The sequence below is a fragment of the Lagopus leucura genome, unplaced genomic scaffold (genome assembly GCF_019238085.1).
Source record: "Lagopus leucura isolate 7727_CA_CO unplaced genomic scaffold, USGS_WTPT01 Super-Scaffold_100008, whole genome shotgun sequence".
Taxonomy (NCBI): domain Eukaryota; kingdom Metazoa; phylum Chordata; class Aves; order Galliformes; family Phasianidae; genus Lagopus; species Lagopus leucura.
Genome location: NW_024962265.1, coordinates 11,886,721 through 11,912,377, shown reverse-complemented (window position 1 = coordinate 11,912,377; position 25,657 = coordinate 11,886,721). Strand labels below are relative to the sequence as shown.

General features: G+C 38.8%; 1 protein-coding gene across 1 annotated transcript in view; it reads left to right on the top strand.

Annotated features, from left to right (window-relative positions):
• The window catches only part of RELN (reelin), a 270,856-nt gene that overhangs the window by 235,815 nt on the left and 9,384 nt on the right, over nucleotides 1-25,657 (top strand). The window contains exons 44-62 of the mRNA XM_042872293.1: nucleotides 3,264-3,522; nucleotides 4,784-5,033; nucleotides 7,307-7,475; nucleotides 10,559-10,699; nucleotides 12,054-12,231; nucleotides 13,476-13,669; nucleotides 14,627-14,883; nucleotides 15,646-15,800; nucleotides 16,620-16,834; nucleotides 17,470-17,647; nucleotides 18,362-18,537; nucleotides 18,914-19,020; nucleotides 19,420-19,662; nucleotides 20,140-20,315; nucleotides 21,921-21,994; nucleotides 22,644-22,805; nucleotides 23,134-23,291; nucleotides 24,150-24,369; nucleotides 25,355-25,552. Coding sequence (XP_042728227.1) covers nucleotides 3,264-3,522; nucleotides 4,784-5,033; nucleotides 7,307-7,475; nucleotides 10,559-10,699; nucleotides 12,054-12,231; nucleotides 13,476-13,669; nucleotides 14,627-14,883; nucleotides 15,646-15,800; nucleotides 16,620-16,834; nucleotides 17,470-17,647; nucleotides 18,362-18,537; nucleotides 18,914-19,020; nucleotides 19,420-19,662; nucleotides 20,140-20,315; nucleotides 21,921-21,994; nucleotides 22,644-22,805; nucleotides 23,134-23,291; nucleotides 24,150-24,369; nucleotides 25,355-25,552 — 3,510 coding nt within the window. The remainder of the gene's footprint in view (nucleotides 1-3,263; nucleotides 3,523-4,783; nucleotides 5,034-7,306; nucleotides 7,476-10,558; nucleotides 10,700-12,053; nucleotides 12,232-13,475; nucleotides 13,670-14,626; nucleotides 14,884-15,645; nucleotides 15,801-16,619; nucleotides 16,835-17,469; nucleotides 17,648-18,361; nucleotides 18,538-18,913; nucleotides 19,021-19,419; nucleotides 19,663-20,139; nucleotides 20,316-21,920; nucleotides 21,995-22,643; nucleotides 22,806-23,133; nucleotides 23,292-24,149; nucleotides 24,370-25,354; nucleotides 25,553-25,657) is intronic.

Here is a 25,657-nt window from a genome sequence, read left to right as displayed (position 1 = left end):
ATTTAATGAGAGAGACATGCTAAGCAAGCCACATTAAAAAAACTGTTACACTCATACAAATTCAACCACATCCTACTTGCGTGTTTGCTGACAAGTAGGCATTGTTTTCTGATTTATTTGGTATCTTAGCATCTGTCCTAATTTTATTACTTTTTACCATGGCTACCTTGCAAACTCCCTTCTTTCTAATGTTGTGTGGGAAACACTTTAACAGGCAGTTTATCTGTTTTTGCCTTCTTGTCTTAATTAGCATTGAGCCTCTAAAGAATAGTTTCATTGAAGAGCCTCATGATCGATAAGGAAGCCATTACATTTTTAGATAAGCAATTAGCTGACCTTCAGTGAAGTGCAATAGTCGAGATCCCTGTACTGAGTTTAGGAGATTACTCAAAGCAAACTTCTTTCAGAACTTAGCGAACACAGACGTCAATATGCTGCAGTAATTTGATTTCCTAGATGGTTCTGAAATTAAAAGATTGTTTAACAAAAGATGCAAAGGATCCTGTAAGTTGCTCCATTAGATTAAATGACATGTTTTTGTTATTGCTCATGTTCAAAGGGACGTAATTTATCTCTTTTCCATGAAAGCCAGTAGCTGGATTTGCATATATTGACCTCAAGGTGTTACATGGAGATAAATGGCTCCTGTCCTAATAAAAGGAAAATAGAGTGTTATGTTCCGTTTTTTGTGTATGCCATGAAAAATAACAGTTATCAACAAATAACTGTATGTCCTCCTCTGACCAGCAAGGTAGACTGTAAAGGCATTGCTTGGGACTGCTCTTTAGAAACATAAAGGAAATGCAGTAGGATTTACTTAATTTTCAGGCTGACTTTATCGGCCACCTGCAAAACAACACAGCAGATTTGGCTTTAACAGACATGTCAAGTTCTGCTTGGGACGTGGGGAGAGGTTTCTATTTATGCCAGGAATGACAGGAACCAGGGAGAACCAGCATTTCTAATAGATCTTTTAAAGAGTGCCGGACTCAGTAATCACATTAAAAGCCCTTCGCTTTTCTTCTTAGAGATCCCCTGAAACACACAGCTGAGCAGTGCTGTCAGTCCTGTGTGCCTCTCTGCATGGGGGAATTTAAATCAAATGGACTCTCCAATCCAGTATCCACCATCATCATCTCTATATTTTAAAGAATTTAAAATGGAGGAAATATCTTGCCATTACAGTGTTCAGGCAGCTGAAACTACACAGCATGAAGTATCAGTAGGAGTGGTTATTTTAGGTATTACGTCTGATCAAATCCCTTTCAGTTTTGAACTGCTGGAATATCGATGAATTTCAGCATTATTAGATCAATAAGAAAACTTTGCTTATCCTTTCCAAAATAGGCAGAACCTTTGCAAAATATCTTTGGGGTGAGAAAAGAGATATTTAAAACTACTAGCTTTTTAATAAAGATAGTTAAACAGTATGTTACCTATGATGGAGAGAGTTATTACTACACTAGTAAAAATTCAGATGAAAAAATATTAACCCATGGAGAGCAGATTCAACAGAGAAAAGGCCACTTGGGTTTATTTCCTTTAAATAATGTGTTGAATGTCAAAGAGAGTTTGTAGAGGAACAAAGGCTCGCCAGCAGTGAGTCCAATCCATTATAGATGCTATGTTGATCCATGAGAGTCCCCAGCACTGCTTTGCAGCAGAAGCAATATGTTATGTCTGGGATATGGAGGTAGATATAATCTATAGCCAAAGAAGTTATATATAACTCCAAGAGAATGGTGAGTCACAGTGAGCACTAGAATTAATTGACTTGTGGATCTGGTATTTTACTGAGGCTTTGTCTCTTTAGCACCTCTGCAGCCCTCACTCCCAGGGGATATACCTGCAGATCAAAACCGAACAGCACTTTTGATACAAAACTTGTTCTGCTGGGTTTCATTTAACCATGAGCCAGGTAGCTATAATGCAATCATAATTAGAACAGATAGAGTGCTTTAAAGCTGTGCAAGAGCTGTGCAAACATGAATTAATACTTGTCATATCCCTGCAAGTCAGATGGATAAATATCATTACGACAGTGGTTCCTCCACTCCAAGTGCATTGGAGTGCTATTTATAAGCACCAGCTAACAGGAAGAATTTCACAGTTTGATACAGGTCTATCTATTGTACCTCTTTGGAGCAGCCAATTAAAAAGAGGATGAAAGCATTCCTGTCCCTGGGTGTCTACAGCTGGCTTCAGGGAAGGCAGCACGTTTAAGTGGTGTGATTTAGACAAATTTCCCATGCTGAATAAATGGACAAAATGATCCCTGAGTGAAACAGGCTTTGTTCTGCTATCCTGTTTTTCACTAGTTTACGCCACTGGAAAATTGAGGTTTTTATTTTGCATTAAAGCATTTCAGCAAATTCACAGCAAAATAAGATCTATGAGGACTGCTCTGAAAGTAATGCCTCCTGCTTTATTCTATTGGCCCACAACTTCAGAGGTGGTAGGGCAGTAGAGGCTGAGCCCTCCTACCAGTATCCCATTTCACAGTGTTGACATGTGATGGATGGCAGCAGAGGGGCAGTCTGACAGAATGGAGTCTGACATGGAAATGTGGATGAAGCAAAGGTGTGTCACTGAATGCCGCTACGTGGAAATAGTGGCATCTATTGACATTCCTTGACACTTGCTGAACGTTTATGGAGACTGTGCAGTGGATGTGAGCACAGTAAGGTGCTGGGTGGTGCATTTCAGCAGTGGTAAAAGTGACAGTAGTTCATCTCTGCTGGAGCAGAATTTTACAAGCACAGCACGCATGTTTTTGTCATGGCTGGCAAAAACACATAGCTAATGATGGTGAATATGTTAAAAAATAGTGCTTTGTAGCTGAGAATTTTCTCTATCAAATAGGGTTATTGTGATCTTTGTATCTGCTGTAGTTTCCATGCAAATAAATAGGAGGTATTACTTTCAAAACAACCTATGTACTTAGGGCACTGTCGCTTTTCTGCCACTAAATCTGTACTCAAAGGTTACAGAATAAAAACTTCACCCAGGATTACATTTCTGTTATTTGCAGCACCATCTGCTACACACACAAAAGCTCACAACGTAAACGACCAGCTTTGTTTAGCACCTGACAAACTACCACACAGGCAAAATGAATTTTTGTCATCCCACCTGCCTGTCTAAAACCATAAGGTCTCCTAAGGTTAATTCTTATTCCAAGGAATTATGAGGCTTATTTCTTCAGTTTGCTGTGTAGGATGTTGGGGAAAAGAAACCTTTACAGTAATTCCTCCCATTGTTAGGTTTGTGCAGTTCTTCATGAGATTGGGATGTGGTAAGGGGGTGCCAGACCCCAGAAGCCAGCCTGTACTTCTGCAGTATTCTCTCAATGGAGGTCTCACGTGGAGCCTTCTCCAGGAGTTCCTCTTCAGTAACTCGAGCAATGTGGGACGATACATTGCCCTGGAAATCCCCATGAAGGCCCGTTCCAGCTCCACACGACTTCGCTGGTGGCAACCATCTGAGAATGGGCATTTCTACAGTCCCTGGGTCATAGATCAGGTAAGTATTCTTTGTTTTGTTCTGTTTTTAATATAAGTTTATTTATATAAATATATACACAGATTGTGAATATATTTATGTATATAACAGTTATAAGACAACACATACTGTGTTGTCTTAATGTTTCTCTGTGTTGGCTTATGTCATTTCTCTGGGTAATCCAAAAATGTGTTTTAGAAATATATTCCAAGATTATACGCATCTGTAGTATAAGCAGAATTACTGTTTGCTAATTTTATGTTTTTAATTCATTGTTTCCAAGTTGGGTACCAAATGTCTATTTTGGAGCTAGGAAGGTCTTTTATACATAGGTAGAACCACATGATTACATTACATTAGTCCTCATCATGCAAAATCCAGGTCTGGTAAGAAAAAAACTATTTCAAATCTATAGAAATATGGAATTTCCTTAATAGAATGTAATAGAAAAAGCTATAGAAAAACTTCACATCAATGCAGTAAAAGTTTTCTTTCACATTTGAGTCCAGTACACAGTATTACATCACTTTGTATGATTTGGTGTAAATCTCAAGAAATTCCACTGAAGTCTTTGCACTAAAAATAGTGTTATTGGGTTGTCTCAGTTGAATTTGTTTAAATATTTATGAATATCTTTCACAGCCTTTAGTTAGGAAGAAAACAGATGCTGACCTTCTAGCCATATTTAATGGTGTTTGATTTTACTTTCCATTCATCCATTTAAAAATGAAACAAAAGTCTTATTCTTTCATTCCTGTATCTTCACTGAGTTTAGTTAGTTATATTAGTTCAGGACAATCAGTAATCAAATGCAGAATAACAAATCAGTTCTGCCTTACTTATTCAATAGTAAAATCCTCATCTCTGAAATCCACTGGTAAAACAGAATGTTTCCCCATTTCAATCATCAGATGCAATCAGACAATAGTGCTCCAGATTATGGTAGAGCTGAACAGTCAGTAGGAAAAATGCCAATGTAGTCATTTTGCTTCTACCAACATTCATTTCTGTGAGTAGTTTTGCCTCATCCAGGATGAAGTTCATTTCCCTAAGCTTAGACAATCTCTTTAGGATCCCTCTATAGGAAAGATCTATTCCCCTCTTTTACAACCTAAAACACAAAGTAAATCTGTCCATTTTGGACCAGTAGAATACATGGATCACTAAGCCTTCTCCTCCTACAGGATTTTCTGTCACGTGCATTTGTGAAGACTTCTAAACTTTCATTTAGAAATGAAATGAAAGTTTCATTTCAATAACGATTCATTATATGACGTTTCAGATTCTTATTGGAGGAAACATCTCTGGCAATACAGTATTAGAAGATGACTTCACTACACTGGATAGTAGAAAGTGGCTGCTCCATCCTGGTGGAACAAAAATGCCAGTCTGTGGGTCTACTGGGGATGCTTTAGTGTTCATTGAGAAAGCTAGCACCCGCTATGTTGTAACTACAGACATCGTCGTCAATGAAGACTCCTTCTTGCAAATAGATTTTGCAGCATCCTGCTCTGTCACAGACTCCTGCTATGGTAATGAACTCTTAGTATATCCTGCACTTTCTCTTCGTCTCTTGCACAGGAAAATTCACTTGTTTTCTTCTTCCATTATCCATCATAACAAGAACTGAGGAGCAAAGGAAAACTACATGTTTCTATCAGGAATTGTAACATCGGCATTTATGGCTGGTGTCTGAAACCTAAGACAAAATTAAAGTGTGTTTTTCCCACTAGACAGTTAAGTTGCAGTTCAACTCATTTGTGAAAATGAGCTGTCTTACTCCAATCCCTTTTCCACAGTGTTGTATCCACTGCTTGGGATAATAGTAAGCAGCTGTGAGCTTCCCACATGTGTGTTGGGTTCTGTGGGTTTGCATTTCTTGTGAAGTCTCAGTCCACGTTTCACTCTCACCTGAGTAACTAAGAGATCATTTATATCAGCCTACATCTGACACAAGCTAAGTCAGCATCAATTGTGAAAATGTGTATAAGCCATAGCAAAGAATAATAGCAATGAATATATATGTATGTATATATGCATGTATGAATGCGTGTGTATATCTATGTGCAGCGTGCACATATAAACACGTATGCATATATATACATACATGTGCACGTAATAATGCAGTTTTTAATAGCTTAGATTCCTGTTTTGTCCATACGATGCATATTCAGTGCAGTGCATGTCTTTATACATATGTATGTATGCATACACAAAGAGTTATGTACATACATTTACCAATATAAATTAAAATCTGCTCTGGATTGAATAGACATCACAGGGAAATTAAAAATTGGGTTATTGTGTGGAATTTAAAATACACAGAAATGGGTATTCCTAGCTTTTGTGTGTTTGCTTGTACATGTAAAATTACATTCTTTAAGCATAGTTTTTTTGGGTGTATTTCTTTAAGAGAAGGCAAATGTAGTATGATGGTGCATGAAGCATGTGTAGATTGACTGAGTTGCTGGAATTCTCTGGAATTCTGTATAAAAATGGAAAACCGTTTTACGTATAGTCTCAAAAGTGTTGTATCCATTTTTGCTATTCTGAAGCCCATGAAATTAATCATGGGTTTCCTCACATGTTCAAGATTTTTTTTCTTTTGGTATTACAACAGCATCCCTAAGAACATCTCTGCTATGTTTAAAAGTGCTTTGGCTCCTTAATTATGTACTGACCAAAAAGTTCATTCTTTTTTCGTGTTATTTCTTTACCTACTACACTTACTGTTATCTGACCTTGGTAGAAAACTAGGTTGGGCTAACTCCCTACTACTGGACTGACTCCTTAGTCATGCTTCCGGTCGTGATGAAGAGCTAACAGTAAAAATTCACTCACCCTCATTTGTATCTGCTTGTCCTTGTGTTTTTATAGCAATGTTCTGTGCTTAAACCTGAAGTAGAATTGATGGGGTGATTAAGGGTCATTCTATGTGTATGAGAGTAGGAGAAATGGGCCAGTGGTAATCAAGAAAGATAGCAAATTTACCACCCCTGTCACTGAAACCACACTCCATTTTTTACTCAGCTAGAATGTGTGGCAGCTGGAGCATTCACTTCAAGTTACAGTTCCATGCCTATTATTATTTACTTTTTAATGACTGCATAAAAGTTGATCTTGGAGTTTGTAGTGAGCTTGACTAATCTTTGTTCTTCATAATAAAAGTTTATAAGCCCTAAACTGCAAAACAAAGAAATTGCCGATTCTTGCAGAGAAATGAACACATTAGTTTAATATGGCTAGATTGTGTTTGATTGAAAGCAAGCTCACTGACTAACAAACTCATTTTAAAATTGTTTATTCTGGATACTGAAATGATCTGGTGTGGAGTGGATTGAAAATGTGACTAAACCGTCTTGTTGAAGAGCCAAAAGTTTGAATTTGAGTGTTGCTATGCTTTACACAAAGATTACAGCCAGCTGAGTCTCATCATTCAGTCTGAAAAACAAAAAAGTTTCTGGTCATGATGCTGTCACATCACTTTCTTGTACACAGCAGCTACAAGAAATTGGCTTGAATTAATGCTGGTGACTTGACAGATTATCTTTGCACCTGCAGTGCTTTGTGTTGGGTGGTTGTTGTGTACTGCAGCCTTCTGAGTTGTGCTTGCTCAGCACCATGCAGCACATCCGTTGGCATTGCCACTGAAGGGGTTATCTTCATGCTCCTGAAACGAAGTTTTGAAAAGCTCTGAGTGGTTCTTTTGTCAGCATAGTATTGTGACTAAAGATCTTTGGGCTTACCAGCTAACTTGTTGGTGCGGGCCTCTATATTAGCTAACCTACCAACTTTCCACCTTTAGCCATTGAACTGGAGTATTCCGTGGACCTTGGAATTACCTGGCACCCAATTTTGAGAGACTGTCTTCCCACTAATGTGGAATGCAACAAATACCATCTACAGAGGATTCTCATATCAGACACTTTCAACAAGTGGACCCGGATTACTTTGCCTCTGCCTCCCTATACTAGGTATGTCCTTCTGGTTTTCTGCAGAATAAATCGAAATATATGACTATGTATCATAGTATGAAACATTCTAGTGTTAAAATAATTGTACCTTGCCATTTTTTGCAAAGCTACTTTTTCTAGTAACTTAGAAATAGGAAATTCTCATATGCCTTGTCCTGTGAAGGGGTGGAGCAGGGGAAGCTCTTAAAAGAATCTCATGGTATTGGCATCCTCACTATGTTTGGTTGTTTTGATGGCTAATATGAATTGTCTGAATACCCACCTGCATCCTGTGCTTGCTGTTGTTGGCTATGAGCTGGTGTTTTAACAGTAATACTTTGCAGGCTTCTTGTTTTTCTGTGCATTCCTTGTAGCCTTTGCATCTCTCTCAACTTCTATGCTCATGTTTTTACACATGCCTCATTTTTACCTCTTCTTCCTTGTTGTACATTCTTTTGTCTTTGGGGTAAGAAAACTTAAGGGGTTTGCTGGGAGGCTTCATTTTGTGCAGTGAAAGGAGCACTGACTGCTGCTACTTGGAGTGCAGCCATACACTTCACAGTTACGCCCTGAAAACAGCTTGATACTTTTTTGGTGGTGGTTTTGTCTCTGCCAGAAAGATCTAGACAGAGCTAACTGTGTAGTTCAGACTTCCAGTTCATGTCCTTCTTGATACACTGTTTTGCAGTGCTAGCTGTGACTGTCCCCCATGCGGTCATACCTGATAATACCTGATAAAACCAGGGCAAAGCTTGCCCAAAGTAGAGCTCTGCAAACAAAGGCAGTGTGAACATCAGGCCTTCAGCACAGCTTCATTTTCCAGCTTCTCTCGTAGAGCTGAGCCCCGTTTCCTAACATGAGGCTAGGCTAACCTAACTGCAGTCACAATGCAGGCGTAGATTATTCTTATTTGAGAAGTTACAAAGGATGCCAACTACTGCATATACAAGTTTGGAAACAGAGACCTATATTTTTCAGAAATTGTACTGAGAGCATCTGTCTGGTTGCCACAAGTTTTGAAACTGGCAGTCCATGTTCTGCTACTAACTGTTTTGACATCTACTCTTCTCTATCTTTATTGCAGTGCTTTATGTCATCTAATAGTACATGCAGAGCTTGTTCCGAGCAATGATCTCCTCTGCTAACTCATTTGCACTGCTTCACTATACTGCCTGTAAAATCCATTAACATGGCAGTCTTTGTAAGAAAACTGCAAATTTCCATGCAGCGAGGGCTTTCTAGGGCTTCACAGGATAAATAAAAACTTGGAGTAGTACTCCAAACTAATTGAATTTGGACCTGAAAGGAATATGCCACCTGAGATTTACTCGGGTTTATGCATAGCTGTGCTTTTAAGGCTGAGATTTTTTGGCTGCCATATGCCAAAGAAGTCTGATGCCTTTCTGAGGAAAAAAAAAAAAAAAAAAAAAAAAAAAGCTGTTCAGCCCAATAACTACACATCTGAGCTCAAGTAATACCATTTCACAAAGACTGTAAGATAGGGATTGTGTGAGACAGGATATTACAACCTTAGCTCACAAGCAAGAAAGAAATTAAGCTTAAGTATAAGGAATAGTACAGCTAGTAGTAAAGTCAAGTGCATCTTTAGTAAAGGGGCAATATAATTCTTGTGCCTTTTATTACTTCAGGCTGTGAAATAGCATGTGTATTTCTGACTACTTGTATCCATATATTCTAGGGACCTGAAGGCTATGTGGTGAACAGCTTGGACTGGCACACAGCACCCATAATGGCAGAGCTTTTTAAGGCCCATGCTCCCCAGAGGGCCCTATAGCCTGTGGCCTGCAGAACACAATGAACTTTTAGTTATATCTTAGAGCTGATTTTAAAATGCAAACATAAAACTTCTCCCAGCAGCATCAGTTCTGTAAACTGTTAGTGAAGTGCAAAACCTAATGCAGGTGGAGTGAGATATAGGTTTCTCAGTCCTCAAGGAATTCCTCATGATTTAAATATTTCTTTTAAAAACACTATTTGGTAAGCACAGCAGTAGATTTCTTTTTGCATAAACTTGTTCTCCATTCACTTCATCTAGTAAGTTTATTAAGAAATAATTCATAGTGTAACACTGACCTTATCATAAAGGATCTACTTTTAGGCTGCATAGATTTGGGGGGTTTTGCTGTTTCTTTCTTTTGAGGTTTGCAGCTGAGTTGTGAAAGAAAGCAGACTGTACAAAGTTCAATGCTGCCATCTAGTGCTGTACTGCAAATCGTCTACTAATTTGAATTTGAAACTATTCTTGAAAAGGACAGAAGCTCATGTCCTCAGAACTATTCACATGTAGGTGTATGCAGCTGTGTGAGATGAGTAGCTATTTGGTGTTCCCAGACTGTTTTGGCTGGGTTGCCACCATCTACCCTAGGAGATGAAATATTTAATATAACTATATCAAAATAAGGTGTTTGAAAAAAGACCTACATTCTATCTTTAATCAATAAAATGAAAATGGTTTATTGAAAGACAGGATCACACCTCAGATAATTTTTTACTATTTCCAGCCAAAGCCAGGATGGAGGACAGGGAAGAAACTACAAGGCAGGATCACACCACTGCTGGTCTCACCCGCCCCACAGAGGGCTTACCTACCCTTGTAGGTTTATAAATACAGCATCTAGTGTAGGACCCAACCCTCTGTCTAGAGCTCTATGCACTATGTGGCTGTAGTCAGGAGCATTCACAGAGGAAGAAGTCAGGTTAGTTCATTGCCAAAACAGTGAAACTCAGGCTTGGTGTAAAACCTGGAAGATTTGGGTGATTTTGGCTTGATCCAGTTCTCAGCCTCAGATTTGTGCCAGAACCCAGCTAGGAGGACCTCCTTATCTATTACACATTTCAGGAAGCCACTTCTCTGTCTATTAGTATGCCAGTCAAATCCATTTAGCTTTGGTGCAGCTCAGTGGGAGCTCTCATCTTTGCCTTTGGGGGACCTTTCTGCTGTCAGGAATCATCCCTCGGTTATATTGATATCAAATGAATCTTCCAGGAGCAGTCTAGCCACAAGACTGACAGTTCTCTTCAGTCACAATAAGGGCTGGCTTGCCTAGAAATATTACCCTTCTGTTTTCCGTTCTTTCCCAAAGGTCTCAAGCGACTCGATTCCGCTGGCACCAGCCTGCTCCTTTTGATAAGCAGCAGACATGGGCAATTGACAATGTCTACATTGGAGATGGTTGTATAGACATGTGCAGTGGCCATGGGAAGTGCACACAAGACAACTGTGTGTAAGTGTACTTTTTTCCCTGTCCTACACAGCACTGCAGCATTTCACTTCTCTGTAATTATAACAAAATCACAGAAAAGGTTAAAAATTGTGTCAAACAATTTTTAAGTGGTCTTAGTTAAAACTGAGCAGGGCATTGCAACCACTTGGGAACAGAAATTTCAGGAGTCTGGGTAAGTGCTGTGGTTAGTTCTGGCAGATCTCTGCCTGTAAGCACACCACGAGCAATGCTGCTGGTCCTTTCCTCACACACTGCCTCTGCTATTGGCTGCACTGTACACTGAAGCTTGACTCCCCGCTCACAAAGAAGGGAGGAGGGCCTGCTTGAGGCCACACACCCTGCTGGGGAGATACAGTTCCAAAGCTCCCCAGAAGTAATCCCTGATTCCCAAGGGGGTTGTCCCTTTGCCCTCATCCTGCTGCTGGATGCTCATCCTTGCTGGAGCTCCAGGGCTGGTAATGGAACATGTGCTAAGTGGAAGAATATATGCCAGCTCTTCACAAGGCCGATTTTTGCCTTAGAACTAGTGTTGGCTTGGTGGCCTGATGAATTGGCTTCATAAGTGAGTTTGCCCATGGCAGCAGACTGGTTTGATCCTCAAACTATCAGCCTAAAGGCTGATACATAAAGCCTTGCAAAAGTACCAAACAACAACCAGACCTCCCCAGATTTTTTTGTTTGGCAACAGAGAAATATCTTCCAGATGGATGTATTGCTTTTCCAGTCACAAATGGTAACAGAAATGGGAGAATGGGAGAATTTTACTGTGACTATGTGTACTAGAAATATATTCCACTGCAGAATAGGTATATTATTGTTTGGCCTCTATCCCAGCAGTACTGAAGTACCAAGGCATGATCTACACATAGTAGCAAAGCACATTTCTGTGCTTTTATCCAGATTTCAAGACATTACAAGGTTTTTTGAAGAGGAAAAAAAAATGAGGACTGTATAAGGGAGCAACAGGAAATTATCTATCCATTAGGATTTTACAGAAATTCATGTAAATTTAACATTAGTTGGACATTCCTATGCTTGGCACATCCTTTTAGTTTTGTCTATCAAAGTAAAATCTATTTCACTGGTAACATTGTGTTGGAGTACTTTCCATTATAAAATAGAGTGGGAAAAACATCTACATAATTCTATCCTTCCTAAAATCATTTTTGTTCATACTAACGACTTCAAAAAGTGGCAGATGTCTGAAACCCCTATATGCAAGTTGTGAGCTAGTGAATGACGCAGACAGTCTGTGTGGAATAACATTGCACCTTGATGTGGGATAACACGACGCGGATCAGACCTCTGTGCATCACCTTTGCCAGCTGAATTTTGCGTTTGTTTTCCTCCACAGCTGTGATGAGCACTGGGGAGGGCTGTACTGCGATGAGCCAGAGACTCCCCTTCCAACACAACTGAAAGATAACTTCAATCGCTCACCATCCAACCAGAACTGGCTGACAGTGAATGGAGGCAAGCTGAGCACAGTCTGCGGAGCAGTGGCCTCCGGGATGGCTCTTCACTTTAGCGGGGTTGGTATTCAGCACAGACTTGCTGCTTTAGATCTAAAAAGTTAAATAAAGAGCAGTGTGTTATAAAATATTAACACGGTAAACATAAAACATATTAAAAAAATTATTCCCTCTTGCCAGCGGAAGTGCAAAGTCAGATAGATTCTACAGACCAGTGCCAGCCCAACTCCAACAAATCAGATAGCATGATCTGGGCATTTTCCAGTTTTTCTGCAGCCAGGAATATGAGTAATGGCGTGGAGGCCTCCTGAAAGTAGCTGTGATAGGGCCTGATACAACAAAGCACAAAGTTTGTTGACTTTCAGACCCACCCACTGATAATGGCCTCCCTGTAGCACTTACATTTTCCACAGAGACTGCAGTTAGGTGCTGCTTCTAATCAGCCCACAGAGGTAAATGAATAGCAAGATATTTATGTGCATCTACCATGCACTTATTCCATGAAAATACATCTATGTGTCGACTCATCCTTCAGATATTTCATTTTTTTTTAATTTATTTTCAGTGTGAACTTGGAGTATAATTACTTGTGCTTTAGCTGCATACATAGCTGCATAACCTGGACTGCTGCTGAATTGCAGTTTGCTTTAGATAGCCTATAGGCTATAGGGCTATAAAAATGGCTAGATGAAACTTCAGAAACATAAAACTTGTGCTCTTTCATGTCCATTTATAACTAGGTACAAACTAATGCTCCAAAAAACTAAGTTTTTTGGAGTAAACTAATGGAATTATTGCATTTCCAATTCCTTCCAGTAGGACTAAGTAGGCACCACTAATTAACAGTAAGCGAAGTGTGTGAAATATACAAGGCATTATTGGAAAGCACATATATTAAAATTGCTGTGCTGTTTGATGATTTGCATCAACTGAACCATTAGACACAATCAGCAGCTCATCAACTCTGTGGAGAACCTCATGTTCTACATTGGAGATGTGGATTTTTGTAACTCTTGTATTCAGCACGGAGGTGAATACCATTTATGGGGTTTAATATTATAAAGCTGTAAATGCAGGGAGCAACACGGGTGGGTATTTTTAAGATGGAACGTACCTGAAACTGTTCTCGGAGAAAGTTGTTTACTGTTCTGTTGTAGCTTTACTGTTGTTATAATTTGTAGAAGTTGTACCATTCTGGAAGATGTTACAATATGTAATTTTACTAACAGCAACTGCATAATCTAACACTTTTTCTAAGTTTTACCAGGTAGCACCAGCCAACATAACTTTCCATTGTTTTCAAGGGCTGTAGCCGTATGTTAGTTACAGTGGATCTGAATCTCACCAGTGCAGAATTCATCCAGTTTTATTTCATGTATGGATGTCTGATAACTCCTAACAATCGTAACCAAGGAGTGCTGCTGGAGTATTCTGTGAATGGTGGAATTACCTGGAGCATCTTGATGGAAATTTTCTATGACCAATTCAGCAAGCCTGGGTTTGTAAATGCTTTCTTCTGCGTATATAATATCCTACACTAGGTCAGATGGTCTTGAATGTTTTGTAACAACTTATTTCTTTTATTACTGCTTTGGTTTGGATATCAAATCTTCAAGACACAGAGTCTGTCCAATGCTGCAGAAATTTGTGAACGGCTTTAAAGCATGTGCTTGAGCATCAGCATTAGTTCAGGTGCAAAGCTATAAGTGTAGGAAGATAGCTGCAATGATCCTGTTCTGCAAGTTACTTTCACTTACAATCATGATCCTTGCTGACTGGCTATTTGAACTTGTTAGAAAATGGTGTATGGAGGAGAAACTGAATTTCTACAGATACCCATTAAGATGTCTACACTGCACTCAAACAGTCTTTTCAGACATTTGTGAGTTTCAAAGCATGCACAGATATAGGTGAACCCTTTCCTCGTTTATTAGTTTAAAAGACGGGGCTGGGAAGGACATATGGCTTGACGCTTAATTTGAATACACAAACAAATCATTAGCATTTTAATTGGACAAGTGATTTAAGTGTGCCATTGACTACTATTGTAATGGAAATAAGAAAATTTCACTGAATGGCTTCAGGCTGAAAATAGTAATTATTATTCAGCGCTTCCCTTCTTAGCATTTCCCTGGGATCTTATGTTCATAGACCATTGCATTTTGTTCCTTAAAGCAAATTTGAACAACTCATGCCATAGACTAGCTGCTGACCCTCTGCACCTTACTGTGAGCCTCTGTGCAAGGGATAACATTGGGTTTTATGAGGGTTCTTTATTTTGGCAGTCTCTCATGGGAGAAGATATGCTAGATTACCTAACCTTCTCAATTTTCCCAGTTTCCACATGCTCTAAGAGACAACAGGGGTAGACCCAGTCAAAGTACCCAATACAGAGCATCGAGAAGTGGCCTTCCCCTGCGGGTTTCCTACAACTAATTTCCACACTGTATTTCAGTTTTGTGAACATCCTCCTCCCCTACGATGCTAAAACTATTGGGACGCGCTTCCGCTGGTGGCAGCCTAAACATGATGGTCTGGACCAGAACGACTGGGCTATCGACAACGTGTTGATCTCTGGCTCAGCTGACCAGAGAACTGTGATGCTGGACACCTTCAGCAGCGCTCCTCTGCCGCAGCACGAGCGCTCCCCTGCCGATGCAGGGCCCACCGGCAGGATCGCCTTCGATATGTTCATGGAAGATAAAACCACAGGTAAAAGTTTTACACGGATCTGAATTAAAGAGCAAGCAGTCAGTACAGAGATTTCTAGTTCTTGCTGCACCTCTGAATCTTTGTCCCCTATGACAGATGTCATAGACAATCCTATCGCTATGAGCATCTTTGCTTCTTTTTTTTTTCTTTTAGCTTTGTTGTTATTATTGTTCACAAAATGCAAAACAAAAATATGTAATGTAACTTTTCCTTTTTCTAACGAGTGAATTTACTTAGATGATGAATTTTTCTTCAAAGAGAGAAAAAGAAAAAAAGGATGGAAAGAAACCAGGTTATTCTAGGTAGCTTTTTTAACCTATTTGTTTCCTATTTGCTAACTGGCTTAAATAACCTTTAGGAAGGTTAGGTTACATTTTCCAGATACATTTTGTGGAAGAGGAAGTACTTCAGAAAGCTTAGCAACTAACAATGCTGAGTGGTCTTTATGCAGGCGTTTTGTAGTCAACAAACATCAGAAAGTTCTTCAGTAACATGCAGTGCAACAGAAGTTCATGTTTTCAGTAATCTCAGACCTGTACATCATGAGCATTAAAAAATAATGCCATGATGCTTATGTAAGAGAGTTGTAAGAGCAACGAATGTAATAAATGTATACAACTGGGAGAGACATTGACATTCTCAGAAGTACTAAAGAATTTGCATGTAGGCTAAAAAATAACATATCATTACTATTTAATTCTACTTCCTGATTGGTTTCTTAACCCATGTTGTCACTTACTGATGTTCTCGGTTATTTTCAAGTGAATGAACACTGGTTATTCCATGATGATTGCTCAATTGAGAGGTTTTGTGATTCTCCTGATGGTGTTATGATCTGTGGGAGCCATGATGGCAGAGAGGTTTATGCAGTTACCCATGACCTGACTCCAACAGAAGGCTGGATTATGCAGTTCAAGGTAAAATCACAGTTTTCTACATAAATATTCTAAAAATCATTTTCCTCCAAATCTAAGTAGATTTTTCAAGAACTGAGAGGATGTCTATACCTATTCATGAGCCATTCTCTGCAGGGGAAAGTGTTAATTAGCTGTTTTCATTTGTCTCACCTGCTACTTGTTGGCCAGCTTTAATACTGCAAACCTTTCTCATAGGTAGCACACTGTTCTCTTCCAGCACAGAAGTTGTATGGACATCATGTAATAAGATTATTAAACATGTGTAAGGTGCCTGTTTTATTTTAGCTGCCTGGTAAAGTGAAAACAGTTCAAAAATGGCCACACCTCTCCTATGTGGGCATGCATTCACATCAAAACTGCAACTAAACCACCCTTCATACATCCCTTTACCTACAGAGAGAAAATAATCCAGCAATCCATGAAAATTGTAAGATCCTTTTGCACATCTGTCTTAAAAAGAAGGTCTACTGGACATAACTGACCTGGGTGGCCTTCTCTGAAATACTCAAATCTTAGACTTTATGGGAGAGGAGAATATCAATTATGAGGTACGGGGCTATGGGGCAGAAGTGACAAAACCTGGATATCCATAAAGATGAACTAGCTAGAAAAAAAAAACAACAGAAACTCTGAATTTGATGACTGTTCTCAATCTTGTGAATATTGGGATGAGATCTGCAGGTGACAATAGCATACAAGAACTGTTACTGCCATAATTTCAAGCAAAATTCTGCGGCCTTTTTTCAGGTTCAAATATTTTATAAACTCTACTCACTACCACAGTTAATTCTAATTTACTTATGCTCTCTTCTTTATTAGATTTCTGTTGGATGTAAAACCTCAGAAAAACTTGCACAAAATCAGGTCCATGTGCAGTACTCCACTGACTTTGGTGTTAGCTGGAGTTATTTGGTACCTCAGTGTTTACCTGCTGATCCAAAATGTTCTGGGAGTGTTTCACAGCCATCTGTCTTCTTTCCTACAAAAGGGTGGAAAAGAGTAACTTACTCACTACCTGAAAACCTCATGGGCAAGTAAGTATGAGTTAGCAACTCATTTTATCTGAGATTCTTGGATTTTCACCTCCTGAAAAACACAACTGGGGACACATGTACCTATTCATTTTCTTCCAAGGAAAGTACAGAATAGAAACACTTACTGCCTAGTTTTGTTTCCTGTCAAGATTGATCATGACTCTTGTTCTGAACAAATGGAACAGTCATCCTTGCTTTTCTGAAACCTACTTCAGTGTAGCATGTTCTGCTGTGTTCAATCAGCTGCATTCAATTAGAGAGTAAATTTATGGCCTTACTGAGTGGAAGCGTTCTCCTATTGTCTGCAGTAGTCCACACATATGCAAACTATTTGGGTTGATTTTTCTGCAAAAATTACAATCTCTTGTATCTTTGAGTAATCTGCAAAGAAAGTATAACCAAAAATGAAATTTGGGGAGCCGAAATACTTTTCCTGCTTCCATCATGTCTAGATATCATAGTACACTTGAGAAGGAGAAAACACGGGTATGTCATTTCAACAGAGACTGCCAGATATTACTTTTGGAAGCTTGGAGAATAGTACAGTCATAAGTCATAAGCACTTCAACTACCTGTGTTTGTTTGAGCAAAGTTCTTTCACAAATGTCTGCTTTTCTTTGTTTCTGTACATACAGTCCTGTGAGGTTTCGGTTCTACCAGAAATACTCAGATATGCAGTGGGCCATTGATAATTTCTATCTGGGCCCCGGTTGTCTGGAAAATTGCAGAGGACATGGAGACTGCCTGAAAGAGCAATGCATCTGTGATCCTGGATATTCGGGTCCGAACTGCTATCTGACCCAAACACTGAAGGTAATTTTACTGCATATTTTAAAGAGTGAATTTAGGTAAGTGTTTGACTGAGAGAAGGAGGTTGATCACAGTGGAAATTGAACTCTGGTTCCTATCAGCATGAAGATAATCAAGTCCATTTCCATCTCTTTTATCACTTTTTTTAATGAAACTGTTACTGCAGTATCCAAGAACTGTTTTGTTCGTTTTTACATAACACTGCTTAATAAAGCTCATTCGTTGTTAATCCTTAGATTATCATTAGATAAAAATCACAATTGCCCATGATTATTATTGATCAAGTCCTGTAGAAGGATCGTCTTTATCACGAAAGAGCTTACTGAAGCAAAAAATACAAGAGTCTTGATGTTTCGTTGCAGTACAACTTTTGCTGGGGAGAAAATGTAGAACAGCAATATCTACACATATACTGGCTACAGACTGGAGTGGTGCTGTATAGTTTTAAATGACCACAGTTATGAAATAGACCTATTCCTTTCTACATGCAAATTCCGGTGTGCTGGATTGGCTCCCCAGTATGTTAAAATCTAGCCCTAAAATATTTGCATGTTTAGTCAATTCAGTTCACTTCTGCTCATTCACTTGGGAGAAAAAAAATCTTCACAATCTTCATGAGCCTTTCAAATATGTTTTGAATCTCAGTTCCAGCTCTGTTCATCAGAAAGGCTTAAGATCATAACTACTTTTCCTTTATGTTAAATATCTTTGTTACAGACTTTCCTAAAAGAACGCTTTGACAATGAAGAAATTAAGCCAGATTTATGGATGTCCTTGGAAGGAGGAAATACTTGTACTGAGTGTGGGATTCTAGCAGAAGACACAACTCTGTATTTTGGAGGTCAAACTGTGAGGCAGGCTGTCACACAAGATCTGGACCTGAGGGGTGCAAAGTATGTCATATTATGTCATGGGGAACTCTCTTAAACTCTCTTAAAGACTCACAGAGCAGCAGGCAATACCATTTGTAGCTAAGGGAATTCTTCAGCAGCTACAAGCTGCTCTTGGCTAATCAGTCCTCAGCATGTACCATTGCAGGAGGTTAGTCCTTCCCATAAGGAGGACTTTGTGTTTGTCTGTTGAATTCCATGAGTTCCAGTGGGAATTATAAAACAATGTTTTTTGAAACCCTTTTTCTACTTCTACATTGATGTTACATGCATAAAAGTTTTTGTATTTCAAACTTTTTCAGCATATCTGTTAACAGAAAGCAAATTTCTAGATCTGTGAAGTATGCTACTAGATGTAAGTCTTTACATTTACTCTTAGATTTCTACAGTACTGGGGAAGAATTGGGAGTGAAAACAACATGACAACATGCCACAGACCAACTTGCAGAAAGGAGGGAGTGCTGCTGGACTATTCCATTGATGGAGGCAAGTACATCTAAGTTTCATCTAAACTACAGCCTTGTTCGGTGTTCAAACACCATAAATATCTGAGAAGTTATCAGAAGGATACAAATCAGTAAGAGTGTTATTCATTGAAAAGGTAATTTTCTTGTCTAAAATTTCCATCTATTGCTTGGGAGAAGTTTTCCATAATCCTCCTGCTTGATTTTATTAATTAATGGCTTCCAGCCAATTGATCCTTTTATACAATTACAAGATTATTCTTGTAATGAATAACAGTCACCAGCTACCCTTAAAAGTTAACATTTGTTTATTAGAAGACCGTAACTGTTATTCCTGATTTCCTATTATAGCCCTCCAGTCTTTTAGAAGATTCTATCTTACACTTGTTTTTATTACTAAATCTGCATCTTTTCGTTCTAGGAATAACTTGGACTTTGCTTCACGAGATGGATTACCAAAAATACATCTCAGTCAGGCATGACTACATCCTTCTCCCTGAACATGCTCTGACCAACACAACCCGCTTGCGGTGGTGGCAGCCTTTCACCATCAGCAACGGGATTGTGGTTTCAGGCCCTGATCGGGCGCAGTGGGCTCTGGATAACATTCTGATTGGTGGAGCAGAGATCAACCCCAGTCAGCTGGTGGATACGTTTGATGATGGTAAGAAAGGCTGTGACGGCTATTCCGTTGTCTGCTGTGATTTTATTTGAGAAAAGCCCTGTGAACTTGCAAACATCCTTTTTCTCCTTTTTGAGCTAAGTGAATTTTTCACGTTGTAGACAACTACTGTTTATATCCTGATGTGTAAATACACATATGCACATGAATTCAGGGGTGTTTGTGTAAATGTATGGATACACCTGTAAGAAAGGTGTTTTTTTCAGTCCACCTCAATTCATGTAAATTTTTGAACAGGGAAATTTTATTTGATCATATTTTTTGAAATGCTATTATTTTAAAAATCAAATTAGCTGTCTGGAGCTGATGTTTTTACTGTTTCTCCTAGTAGCTTACTTACTGCATGTCACAACAGTGAGCAGAGATTTAGTGTTTATATCTAGTGATTCTGTGGATTCATTACTAAGCCTTGATATTTACCAAAACAACTCAGTAATTGCATTTAACTCATGTTAACAGAAGGCACCTCTCATGAAGAAAACTGGAGTTTTTACCCTAATGCAGTTAGGACTGCAGGGTTCTGTGGAAATCCTTCATTCCATCTCTACTGGCCAAATAAGAAAAAGGACAAAACACACAACATCCTGTCCTCCCGGGAGCTCATTATACAACCAGGATACATGATGCAGTTTAAAGTAAGAAATGTTCTCTCTCTACAGTGTAAAGTATGCAATGAAAAACCATTTAATTTCTCTCCAGAAATTCTCCTTCTTTCAGCTATGAAGCACAATTGGATGCATAAAGTATGACTTTAATTATTAGACTTTAAGAGAAATGTTGAAGTGTAGGTAGAGTACATGAAAAGTTGCATGAATGCTAAATGACAGATAATTCTGATTGCCTGTGTCCTTTGGGGGTTACTGGGAGGGACTGGCAGTCTAATCCCTTTCTTCCCACATCACTGGATCATCAATACAGTGAGAGTTATTTTCTAAGATGAGAATATAAGACATGCAGAATATACCATTCCCTCCAGCTGGTGAATAAAGAAAAAAGGCAACACAGAATTGGACTGGAAACAAGGTGGTTTACTAAAAATGCAGAAGTGCTCAGAGTAGAAGAACACCTCTGCTTATTTGTGTGATGGACAGTGTTCTAAATAATCAGAGTAACATTTCTGGATATTTTACTTTGTTAAGGTAGAATTCTGAATACAGACAGTGGCAATAAGAAAATACTTACGTAGTTGTTGCCCGGAAATGTTCTAGGTCCTTCCCCAGTCACCATCTCTTAAATGAGCTGAGAAATAACATGAATGCCAAGTCATAAAAATAGTTCTCTATTTTCTTGTTATGTTTTTTTCTTGCTTTTTCTTTTTTTTTTTTTTTACAAGACAGCTCCAGGATTTCCTATTTTCAATCAATATTTTCTCAACACTGTTGCCTATTTTATACTGACTAATGTACTCCGTGAAAGCATTGCTGTGACCACTTATACACAGTATGCTGTCTTTAAAGAAATTATATAAAAGTGGAGTCTGACATGCTAGATTCTACTGCATGCCAAGACCCCTCTGAGCTGCTGCTTATTTTAGCCAGCATATCATCTTTTTCCACTATTTTGAGGGCAAAATTAAGATAACCCATCAGCATTGAATTTTTCGCATTACCAAGTAAAGTGTTTTTTTCTCCAGATTCTCTCCTCCTTTCTCTTCCCCAGACAGAGCAAGGATTTTATTTCTAAACTAAGAATGCAGCTCTAATGCATGGCTGCCCTTTGGCTTTGAAATACTTAAAATTTAGCTTTGTGTTACCTCTTCAGTACTACATAAGGGATGCTGTAATCTTTCTATTCTAACGTGGCACAAATATGGTTACTTGTTTGTACATGCAGGATAATTCTGTTCTGAATTGGACTGACTTGATTACTCGTCAATGATTTGATGATTTAAAAATTTCATGGATGATTAATACAAAGTTAGGTATTTCACTTTCTCAAAAGCTGAGGCGCGCCCACCTCTCTGTGTGTCAGAAACAATGTTTGTTTAGATAGCTAATTTGAAATTTGGGATATCAGTGTTAGGATTCTGTTTGAAAATAACAGTGTGGTACAGTTGAGCAGTACCTGAAGTACTGTGTCTTTTGTTATCCATCGTCTTTCAATGGTTTTTTTCCAAGGTCTAAGTTTGCAATCTCTTTTATGCAACCTGTAAAAAATAAAAAATAGAGCAACACTTCATCATGTGCCACATTAAGTGTCTGCCTGACTTATTACAGCTGCCAATTTTATTTGTGCTATAGATCGTGGTTGGCTGTGAGGCATCATCTTGTGGGGACCTCCACTCTGTGATGCTGGAGTATACTAAGGATGCAAGGTAAATGAGAGCAGAATATATGGACTTAAAAAATAGTGTGCAATTAAAAACTTCAAGGGCTTTTATTTATTAAAGTGTTTGTTTTGATGTTCATCTTGTAACAGGATCTGAACAAATTCTGTTTGCAAGCACTGGGATTTCTGTACATAACTCCCATAAATTCTCTTTATAATTTATCCCAGATGCTGACTGAGCTTGCAGTTACAGTCATGTTCATGTTACTGTTAAAAATGTGTTCACAGAAAACCACATTCATGGGATACTGTTGTTTTAGTCTTGTACAGGAGTTTATATTTAGGACCAAACTGTAAACAGGTGGAGGTTATTTAATTCTGATTTGGTCTTTAACTGACAAACAGTAACATTATTTCTGTAATAACACTGTGCTGTAGCATAATCGTGCATTATAATTTGTAAAATTGATGGCACATTCTGTACTTAAATGCTTGTAAGTAAATACAGAGCATGGAAAGTCTTCCATGGGTGCACCAGGCTTTCATGCTCTCAGCTCTTGTCTGTGGCTACATTGCTGACAGTCCTTTGGATTTGTTTAGTGAGATTGGTTGTGTTGTGACCTTTAGAGATTCCCTGTTATCCTTTCATTATTCTGTCCGTAGTTCTAATAACATAATTTTTTTGTTTCTTATAGAACAGATTCATGGCAGCTCGTACAGACACACTGTCTTCCTTCCTCATCTAATAGCATTGGCTGCTCCCCATTTCAATTCCATGAAGCTACCATCTATAACTCCGTCAACAGCTCCATGTGGAAAAGAATAACTATCCAGCTGCCTGATCATGTCTCTTCCAGGTAGGCTACCAAAAGGTCGGCTCACTGTGGGCCTATAAAATGTCAGCTGTCTCGCTGGCACTGTTAGCTCTGGAACAACTGCTGGATTTAAAGTGCTCTTTATTGCTGGATTTAGGTCTGATGTAAAACTAATGTTTTTAAGAAAGCTTATTTAAATAGAAGTGGCTACTGCCAATGATACGGTTGCAACCCATTCAGGCTGGCTCTTTCATGCAATTTTTTTTTTCATTTCATCTTCTGCTGGCAAATTTGAAGTTCTCTGTATTTAACTTAACTGTGTTTAACTTTTAGATATCATAATATCATATTTGGGTTTTGATATTTGCAGTGCAACTCAGTTCAGGTGGATTCAGAAAGGAGAAGAACTGGAGAAACAAAGCTGGGCGATTGACCACGTGTACATTGGGGAAGCATGCCCTAAGCTCTGCAGTGGTCGAGGATATTGCACAACTGGAGCTATTTGCATTTGTGATGAAGGATATCAAGGTTTCTTTTCTTCATTTTCTTTCTTATACAACTGCTGCAGTCTAATGTAGTCCAAAGTTAAACAAAAAGATAGAGTGATATATCCTGTCTTAATTCATCATGGGAGTGCAAGTAACAGACTTTAAATTCATAATTTGACAGGGCTGCAGGTAACAGCTCTTGCCTCCATTTATTCTTCCTGGATTGAATCAGTAGTCTCTGCTGTCTGGCACTGTATTTAAAGCCCATTCAATCTTCATTGAAGCCAGGAGGTGGCTGCCTGCTTACCCAGATATGACTTTCAGCCTTCTACTCCTTCCAAGGGTGAAGTCACTCCCAGGGGAAGTGTACATGGGATCCAGAAATTGATGGCACCTGTGGGAGATTCAGCTCTGCACACAATCACAAAAGGGTGTTCTGCTCTAAAGCCTCAATCAGATAAGCACGTGTCTAATGGCACCTGAGTGTCCTCATTACATTGTAACTGCTTTACGGGAGTGGAGCCAAAGTGTTTAGAGCCTTCCAGGCCAGACTCATAACTTTACGAGGTCAGATTCCTTCCCAGTTTTAAAGACATTTCCCCTCAAGCATCAATTTGGGGTTTCTTACGTTGGCACCAATGAAAAGTGGGGGAAGCTCTATTGCAATCCTTGAAGTTGTACTGCTGTAAGAAATAACAGATTGGCAGCTTCAGTTTCATAAAAATGAATGCTGTGCAGCAATGTGTACACTATTAATGGATTTGCTGAAACATATTCAACCTGTAGTCACCCTGTGTATTGAGCCACTAACTTGAATGTAACTACAATGGATTGTGACTGAATTTTCTCAATTATTTTCATTTCTTTGTGTTTTATAACTTTGCTGTTTCATTTTTAGGTGATGACTGCTCTGTTTTTAGCCATGATCTACCCAGTTATATTAAAGATAATTTTGAATCTGAAAGAGTCACTGAAATAAACTGGGAAACCATTCAGGGGGGAGTGATAGGGAATGGATGTGGACAGCTGGCACCCTATGCCCATGGAGATTCACTCTATTTTAATGGATGTCAAGTACGACAAGCTGTGACTAAGCCTCTGGATCTCACCCGAGCAAGGTAATACTTTGAGCAGAAAATGTTCCTTCAGCAGCTCATGAGAAAGGAAATTCTTTCTATGCGTGTGGAGCCATGTGAGGCAGTATTGAAGAGGATAAACTAACTTGGCTTAACCATGCAGTTAGATGTGGTTGGCAAATAAACAGAATGCTTTGTGACTTTGATTTGGGAGATAGAATGAGGAGGAAGCGATGTCAAATGAAAAGGTCAGCTGTTTTCATCATGTCCAACAGAGAGCTGCCTTGTAAGCCAGAACTGACGATGAAGCCATTGGCAAAGACTGGATACCAGACTGCCTGGACCAGTGCCTGATCTGATAAAACAAATGCCACGTTTGCATGTGCCTCCAATGGCAGTCATGAGTGAAGATGCTATCAGTAATTACGGACTCATTTTCCTGTTTCAGTTGTCAAATAAAATTACATTCACCTGGAAATGAAAATGAGTATCTTTTTCTTCTGTTAAATCTCTTTAGCCACAGAAAAACAAATGTAACCAGCCTGTGCTGACCCTTAACAGAGTGACAGCTTTCTGGACTGGTTTTGTCTTTAACTGTCTAAAGAATTATTAGAAGCAGAGTGAATCAGCAAATGGGCCAGATATAAATCAGACTCCTTGTTTCTTATTTGAATGCCTAGGTAGAACATTTGAAATCCTTTCAGTACTTTGTTCAACTTTTATTTGCCCTTTTTAGCATTTTATACATTCACTTGCATGTTCTATTTGTATACCTCATTTGACTGCAGGTACATTGTAAAATTGGATCTATTGTCTTCAAATATATGGAAATATGCTGTACACAGCAAATTATTACTTTGAAAGAGGAGCTGTGCTTTAGATGTGAGAAAACTTATTTTACATATTAAAAGAAATGATTCTTGAGAATCCTGAAATTTTTAATAACTGCAATATACCTGGAAGTACAATTGTTCTTGTCTGGATACTTTTTTGCATATTGACAATCCCTTTTCTCTCTGTTTTACAGCAAAATCATGTTCGTTTTGCAAATTGGAAGCATTTCGCAAACAGACAGCTGCAATACCAATCTAAGTGATCCTAACACTGTAGACAAGGCAGTGCTTCTCCAATACAGTGTAAATAATGGAATTACATGGCAAGTAATTGCACAGCATCAGCCAAAGGACTTTATACAAGCCCAAAGAGTGTCTTATAATGTTCCCCTGTGAGTACCCAGTCACATTTCATTACGTCTAAATGCACAAGATACATTTATGGTAGGAAAGACTCTATTTTTGCATCACTGCAAGAAAAATAAGGTTGATGAGAG